The following is an 8,798-nucleotide window of genomic DNA, read 5'->3' as shown; positions in this document are numbered from 1 at the left end:
TTTGCCTGAGAATCTAATGGATAGTTTGGGGCAATCAGACCCCCACATATATAAGCCTAGGGACAGCTGTAGAGGTGGAGAAGAAGGAGGTGGAGAGATGTTGATGCTAGCACGGGCGCTGTTATCTGGATACTGGGCATTTATACCGAGCGAAGAGATGTAGTATCTTCTGCGACTACGCTTAACAAGCACCATCTTGGTCATGAGAAGCTGAATTCTTGCATTTTGATAATACATTTTCTATATTACATAGTAAGACCAGGTTGTATGCAGGTTGTCCCTTAGAGAACCACATTTGGCCCACATGTTCACAATAATGTTTGGTTTTATGCTGCTATGTAGATTGCTTTGGGTTGCTTGGCGTGATAAATGCTTGTGACAGGACAGCATCACTGGCAGTGATGTTTAGGCCAGGAAGTGAGACTCAGACACAGTAGTTGCAGGTTTCAAGCGCTAATGCGCACGTTTAATGAAATAAACAAAACACTAAACAGACACGGACACAAACAAAACGCATTAACAAATAAAAAGGGCCAAAACAAAAGGAATATACAGAAACACTCACGGAGATGTAAATAACACAGGATACAGATACAGCACCATGAAACACTTTCACCAACATTAACTCCAACACTAACAATTCTAACACCTGTGATCACCCTATTTATACACCTGTGGCTGAAGCTTTTATTAATCATTTAATCACTTATTCAATTCCTGGCAACATTCCCATGTGTTTTTGCAGGGAGGATTTTAACTCCCTCCCTGCCACCCAATATTACCCCGACACACTCTCACACATACCAGTGCCTCGGCAGGTCTTTCGCTCTTCCACACTGCCACAATGCTATATAAATGTTTATATTGTATTTAATTCTACACTGTACACGCAGTTATATATCTGAAACACCCAAAGAGTGTAAATTGGATACCATTATGAAATGAGTGTTAAACAACTTAGACGAGATTCCGAAAAAAATGTAAAATAAAAATTCATAATATGAACAACCTGAAAATCAAGCCCCTTAGGTCATGAATGTAGAAGTAAACATGTTCCTATATAAAAACAATGCTGTTGTCTTTTTTTTATCTTACCATGATTGACATCAACAAAGTGAGGTGGTGAAATTATTACTTAATCTTACAAGCTTTACAGTTTGGTTGAATTGGTTACTATACAGGCTGATATATTCAATATTTGCCAGCTGATTCAAACAATACATAGGGTTGTATATTTATTTGGATTAGTTTCATATCTTATTTTACAGGATTCACTGTCTTTTCAGTAAAAAAAGAAATATGTTGTCTTCTGTCTATACTGATATTACCTTTCTTTCATAATCTTGATCTAAAATCTGTACCGGTGTGTGGCGTTGTGGTCAGGGAAAAACAGGCAGAGTGAAGTGGCTGTGCATTCAAATACTGTAACGGTGTGTGGCGTTGTGGTCAGGGGGAAAACAGGCAGAGTGAAGTGGCTGTGCATTCAAATACTGTAACGGTGTGTGGCGTTGTGGTCAGGGGGAAAACAGGCAGAGTGAAGTGGCTGTGCATTCAAATACTGTACCGGTGTGTGGCATTGTGGTCAGGGGAAAAACAGGCAGAGTGAAGTGGCTGTGCATTCAAATACTGTAACGGTGTGTGGCGTTGTGGTCAGGGGGAAAACAGGCAGAGTGAAGTGGCTGTGCATTCAAATACTGTACCGGTGTGTGGCATTGTGGTCAGGGGAAAAACAGGCAGAGTGAAGTGGCTGTGCATTCAAATACTGTAACGGTGTGTGGCGTTGTGGTCAGGGGGAAAACAGGCAGAGTGAAGTGGCTGTGCATTCAAATACTGTACCGGTGTGTGGCATTGTGGTCAGGGGAAAAACAGGCAGAGTGAAGTGGCTGTGCATTCAAATACTGTAACGGTGTGTGGCGTTGTGGTCAGGGGGAAAACAGGCAGAGTGAAGTGGCTGTGTATTCAAATACTGTAACGGTGTGTGGCGTTGTGGTCAGGGGGAAAACAGGCAGAGTGAAGTGGCTGTGCATTCAAATACTGTACCGGTGTGTGGCATTGTGGTCAGGGGAAAAACAGGCAGAGTGAAGTGGCTGTGCATTCAAATACTGTAACGGTGTGTGGCGTTGTGGTCAGGGGGAAAACAGGCAGAGTGAAGTGGCTGTGCATTCAAATACTGTAACGGTGTGTGGCGTTGTGGTCAGGGGGAAAACAGGCAGAGTGAAGTGGCTGTGCATTCAAATACTGTAACGGTGTGTGGCATTGTGGTCAGGGGGAAAACAGGCAGAGTGAAGTGGCTGTGCATTCAAATACTGTAACGGTGCGTCCAGTCCGGAATATTGGGGCCGCACTGCTGTTGTCCGCTTTCACCTACAGCAACACCAGCCTGCAGGGGGAAAATTCAAGGGATTCAAGGATTCGAGGGATGCACATGGACAGAAGGGACGGGGGGCACAGTGCAAGAAATTGTTATACAGTGTTGTTTTTTTGTTGTCAGGCTTTGTGTTATTTTAAGAGTAAGTAGTAGGGTTCTGAAAAAACATAGCGTTTTACGTCCCCACGTGTTGCTACAGCTGTTTAAATAACATACCTGTCATTTTTCTCTTTTCATTGTTAACATACTGACAACTTTTTGCACTTATAACTTTAAAGTCTTTTTCAAAGCTATTTTTAAAATGGCTGCTCTAGTGAACTGTGGTTTGAGATCTGCCCTTCAAATTGCTGCAGGAAGAGTGATTTAAAAAAAAAACAACAAGTGCTCTGGCTTTTCTGTTCCGTAACACATCATGGATCGTTATTGTTGTGTTACCTGTTTGACAATGTGGGCAATAATCCTTACACTATCAGTGCGCTAGAGAGGACATTTTGAAAAGAGCTTTGAAACAGACTTTAAAGTTATAAGTGTAAAATGTTGGTACGTTATTTAAATAGTTGTAGCAACAAGTGAGGATGTATAACGCTATCTGATGCAATGCATTCACCTCCATGTAGATACTTCAACAACAACATAGCGCCATTAAGTTTTGTTGCCGAATTGTATAAACCAAGGTACAATGTTGAAATAGGCTCACAATGACTTAGCTATATTGAAACAGGCTCACAATGACTTAGCTATATTGAAATAGGCTCACAATGACTTAGCTATATTGAAATAGGCTCACAGTGACTTAGCTGTATTGAAATAGGCTCACAATTAAATAGTTGTTAACAGTTATGTTATAGATGGATGAATGAATGCAGATTTCTAAAAGTATTTCTCGATCAATCTCCCTTTAGTTTCTGTTTGGATGTCCTGTCTTTTTGTACCTCAAAGGTGGCACCCTTAGTTGGCTATTAAGAGATTCACATGAACTGAGAGTCCACCCTCTACTAGTATTTTAATTGATAAACTGACAGCTACCCTTACTACAGTACCTCAATAAAATTATTCCAGATTGTCCCCACCTTGCAAATTCACTACATAGGTCTGAAAGAAATACACATTTTAGCAAATACCATACTTTTTAAAACATTATATTTGGTTACATTAGGTTAAAGAAATGTCTGTTTGCAAGAAATTGACATCCCCTTTATAAAAAAGACCCCATGTAGTACTGTTAGATATGATTGTGTAGTAGTTTGGTTTGTAATGCTGTATGAATCCTAGTGAAACTATTAATCCTGTATTGTACTAGAAAATCTGACACCAGAAATACACAGGTCACCTCTTTGCACCTAAATTATTAGCATTATTATTTTTTATCATTACAGCAAAATTTAATTGAGCAAACAAGTGAAACCTGCTGTTACATTGTTTCCATGGCTCCAAAGTGGAATCCAAACTATAGTTCTTTATGTAAAATTAACATTTGTTTTGTGGCCTCTATATATATATATATATATATATATATATATATATATATATATATATGCGCACTGGAGCTCAGATCATGCCCAGTTAACTATAAATGATGTCGATATCTAGATCAACATTCTTATTAATATTATATTAAATACGTGTCTATAGTCCTGATAATTTATTATTTTACAAAAGTGGGTTTTAATTACAGTAGTAAAAGCATTTTGCTTGACAGACATTGTCAATTTACTCAAACACACCAGGCCACAACAGAACTTGATATAATATCAAATAATCTAATAAAATAAACTACTGAACACCGTTGCCTCAGGCACTGCTCCATGAATGCGGCTCTATCCCACAATGCAGCGCACGGCGCGTCATTGAAGAGAGACCATGATGGCGGCTGTTGGGGCAGCAGAAGTGATTACACAGCTGGAGAGCGCTGCCAAAGTTTTAATGGTAAGAAACAGAGCGCAGTTTGTATTTACATTCTATTCAACTTTCATTACCCCTCGTGGAAATACACAGTGGTAAGACAACGGGGTTCAGGGGCTGTTGTTTTCGTTTATTAAGAGTAGGCTGTGCGTTGTGGTGTGCCTCTCTGTCTAGTACAGCCACAGACCCCCATCCAACCCATGGCATTCTGACTACAGGCTGTGTTTTGTTTCTATAAACTTCGCAAAATGTGCAGATCCAAAGTGCCTTTCTCCAGCAGCTGATACAAAATCAAGACCAGGTGTAATCTGTGTATGTCAGGTGTAACTGTACATCGTCTTGTTTAGTGCAATTTTTCAGAGGAATCACTTGATTTTAATTAGGATCATCATCGGATTTTTTAAAAATGAAACAACAAAAACATTTTACGGTTATGGTACAGAATTCATCACCTAATTATTAATGTAGAGATGAACCTAATGTATAAAATACTTTAAGTTTAGAGGTTGAATGTGTGCTGTCTTCATCCACTCGCTTGCACACAAATTCTCTCTGACTCTGTTCTGAACTGAAATGGGTGCTGGTTTAATTCCGTCACAACTGTAAAGTCTCTTAACTATTAGTTTCATAGCCATGTTTATAAGTCGGTGATGTCTGTTAGTTTATTTGCGTAGAACTACACGACAACGTTTATGATATAGTAGACGTTAACTTTTGCTTTAGTTTGTGTTGTGCACAAAACTAGGCAGGGGTGAAATTCTCAACAAAAAAGTGCAGGTACTCCTAAGCAGCCGGGTGGAGCAGACCTGTGGTTGTTTTTTTTTTTTTTCTTACACGTAGGCCTAAACATTTAAAACATGTAGACGCTCTGCGTGACAATGAATACATACTTTTAAAAAAAATATACAAATTGGTACACGATACATTTTGTATATACGAAACAAGCCTTCAAAAATAACTGACAAAATGTAACCAATTCACCATGAACAAAGAAGCTGAAAATACTGAAAGCTTTGTACCCCGCTCTGCATGTATCACTGTCATGTACTGTAATATATAATACTTAAGTTAAACCTTAAATACCGCATTACTTTGAATTACCCCCGCCCTTGAATAAGCGCCGCACTGGGATATCAGATTGTAATAGACGCCGCCCTCAATAATTAAACATGTACATTTTTTCCCTAAACTAGCTCAAATAAATGCAGATGCTAAAAAATAATTGGACATACCAAATTGGGAGAAAATAATAAAAATAATTGGCAACATTGACTACATTTAAAACAAAGTTGGAAATACTTTCACTTCTGGAAAGTATAATTATCAGGGATAAAATAGCACAATATTTTGGAATTTTAAATAGCACTGTGACCGATATTAAAGTCTGCCTCAGATTTAAAAGTTTGCAGTCTTTGATAGTAAAGGTGGGATTTTTGAAATCTATTGTTGCTCGAGACGAGTACTTTAGCATTACAATTTACGAGTACTACATACTCCTCTACATACTGTACTAATGTACATAAACCTCGCAAACATTGCCAAAAGTCATATTTTAAATGCCAAACTAACACACAATCGAGTAATATGTTAAGTAATTAATATAATGTTTGCCTTATTGTGCAATTAATTGTATATGGTCAAGTATAACGTAAAGTATTCAAATTCACTTATTCACATAACTTTAGATTAAATTGTAAAAAGAGATGCCTGGCCTACCTGTTTGAAGTGCGTCTCAGAGGTCCTTTACTTTAGTGCAGTAGTTTCAACATACAAATAAAAATTGTACTAAACATAACCGGCCATTCGGTCTAAAAGCTTACAGAACAATTTCAAGTGAAAAACGCCTTCCACCTATGGGAAGATTGGGTAATGGGGTCCACGAGTCTGTGGTAATTGCAGCTTTTTCTCCCTTTGAAAGCTGCACCATGATTTTCTTTGTTTTTCTAGCCTTGCTGTTATTGTTTTATGGGTCGGCACAGAATTAGGATAATCTTACATCGATTTCAAAACTGCTGCATTCATGATTCACACGCACTGTCCTCGAAATAAATAATAATAATAATAATCATAACGTGATCATGCTTCGTTCAGCCAAATCTATAGCAAATGTTTGCTTTTTATTGCCATCAGTAGCTCCATCCACAATAATTCTGAATGTTTTCATTTCAAATGGTGAAGCATTGAACTTGTGTTTTTGTGGTATGGCAATTTTGTTTGGCATAATTATTTACATACCACGGTTTTCTCGTCCGGTTCCTCAAAATACTTCCAAACGTGGCTTCCTTTGTTTAGAGATGCCATTTTAAATATAGAACAAACTCAGAAAAAACACTTGTCATTAACGTTATTACCCTGCCTTGGAATTGATACCATACCATGCCTTCTACAGGCATAAACACACACACATTGCACCAATGAAGCGCCAGATCGACCAAGAATAAAACCCGCCCCAGTGTCAATCTTTCTGTTGCACCAATTAGAAAAGCTACTTGGAGGCAATTGCCAAACCCCTTCCTTTTTATAATATCCGCCCTTACTGTGGAACTAGAGCAGTCTGATACGCGACAGGCTACTGATGATAAATTACTAAAATGAATGCATAAAAAAATATGCGTTTGGTGACATCTGTCACGTGACCGGTTATACGTCTAGCATATTATTAAACGTTTAACCACTTCTTAGAGTTTATATGTTTAAAATTCCCGTCCCTAGTCCAGTCTACTTTTTATGTTTTCAAGCAAATTGGCTTCATCACTGCCATTCTCTTATACATCTGACACAGCATTTCCCTTGTCCAGCGCTTCTTTCCCTGTTTTGCATTCCAGTCTGCCAGAGGTATACGTACTGCATGAAACAAATGTGTAAGAATATCTAGATGGATATATCTTTTAAATCATTGGCAGTTGACTGTAATACCACCTGCAGCGAATGCACGACTCAAGTATTTCCTGCCCAACTCGTGTGATAACTCAGAAAAGCATGGAAACACCTCCTTTTTCATCCAGTTTTTGAGCTCAAATTGATCTGAATTTTCCCAGAACTCGAGTTGATGGACAGCTCGAGTTCTGGGAAAATTCAGCTCAATTTGAGCGCACTCGAGTTGGCTGTCCATGGAAACGAGGTATAAAATGTTCAATACAAAAGGTTCCTTCTGCCCCCACCTCAACACATTTACAACATACTTTAAGGAAATGTTCCTTTCAGTGCAGTTTTGAACACATTTGCTAGTAAATTTAAGTAGCATACTAAGAGTATAACTATAAGCAATACTTGGAGTTATTCAAATATAAAAAATAGCTTCTGCCTGTTTTTTTCACTCTTTCTCTATAAGCTGAATTCATCTCCTGATGTATAGGTGTTGTAGTTTGTTGCATCACAGATCTGAAATCATTGCCAACTATAACTGCTGCTTTGTGGAATTCTGATTTTTTTCTTGATGTTCTTTCAGTTTTGTATGTGCTGAACACCAGATTTTTAAAGGACTTTTGTATAACTAGAGCTTCTGATTTTTGGTGGTTTATGCCAACTTTTCTACTTTATTTTAAGAATTCAGTTGATACCTGTTAAGCCATTTGTGTATCTCAATCACAACTGAGAAACTAGTAACATTGATTTAAATTACATTTTTTTAAAATTACTTAATGGGCTTTTAAATCGGCCAAGCCTTCATTTTTACATTTACAAGCGGGATGTATAAATGAGATTGCAACATGTTAATAAGCGACTAATCTTTATTAAAGCTATAATAAAAAATAAAGTATTTTATGCTGGACACACTTTATTACAATTGTTATGTGCAACTGTATTTACATTAACAGACGAGTCACTTCTGCTTTTAAATGAAAAAGTAATACTTAAGATTTAAAAGCCCATTTGTTTCACAAAACAAAACACTTACATTAAATCCATTTTACTATTAACGCGTTTCTCAGTTGTGATTGAGATACACGATTGGCTTAAATGGTATCAATTGCATTTTTAAATTAGTCGTGGTAAAACACTGAAAATCAGAAGCCCTACTTATAGACATATATGCAGTAATTTTATAAAAAGCTATTTGTTTAAAAATATGTAATAGCACTTTCTCATAATGTCTTTTTTTATTTTAACGTTTAAGCTAATTTTAAATGTTTAATAAATTAAACCTAATCTAGCACCCCCTAGTACTCACACATGTTTGATCACCATCACAACTGCTGCATGAACCTGGGGTTATTGTATTCTGCTGGTGTTAATACAGCACCTCTGGATTTCCAAGTATTTGTGTTTGATCAGATTTCTATCGTCCCTCTTGTGCTTCAGTTTAAAACATGTGATATGCCAGCTTTTTTTTTTTTCCTTGACATTAAATATTGTCTTATGTATGGAATTGGTGCAACGTAATCATGTTATTGTTTGGATCCAAGCAATTCCTATTACAGGCGTTTCTCTAGTCGCTGTAGCTGTTTTATATTTTGTTTTTTTACATATTCAGGGTTGTGCAATTCATATCAAAATTCTTATAGATTTCTAGGGAGTCACACAAATT

General features: G+C 37.4%; 1 protein-coding gene across 1 annotated transcript in view; it reads left to right on the top strand.

Annotated features, from left to right (window-relative positions):
* Nucleotides 1-4,159: 4,159 nt before the first annotated feature.
* LOC117405517 (exportin-4) overlaps nucleotides 4,160-8,798 on the top strand; it is a 58,472-nt gene continuing 53,833 nt past the window's right edge. Inside the window, exon 1 of the mRNA XM_034008623.3 lies at nucleotides 4,160-4,294. Coding sequence (XP_033864514.3) covers nucleotides 4,229-4,294 — 66 coding nt within the window. The 5' untranslated portion in view covers nucleotides 4,160-4,228. The remainder of the gene's footprint in view (nucleotides 4,295-8,798) is intronic.

This window comes from Acipenser ruthenus, chromosome 9 (genome assembly GCF_902713425.1).
Source record: "Acipenser ruthenus chromosome 9, fAciRut3.2 maternal haplotype, whole genome shotgun sequence".
Classification (NCBI taxonomy): domain Eukaryota; kingdom Metazoa; phylum Chordata; class Actinopteri; order Acipenseriformes; family Acipenseridae; genus Acipenser; species Acipenser ruthenus.
Note: the sequence above shows the minus strand (reverse complement) of the source record. Positions and strands in the feature narration are given on the sequence as shown.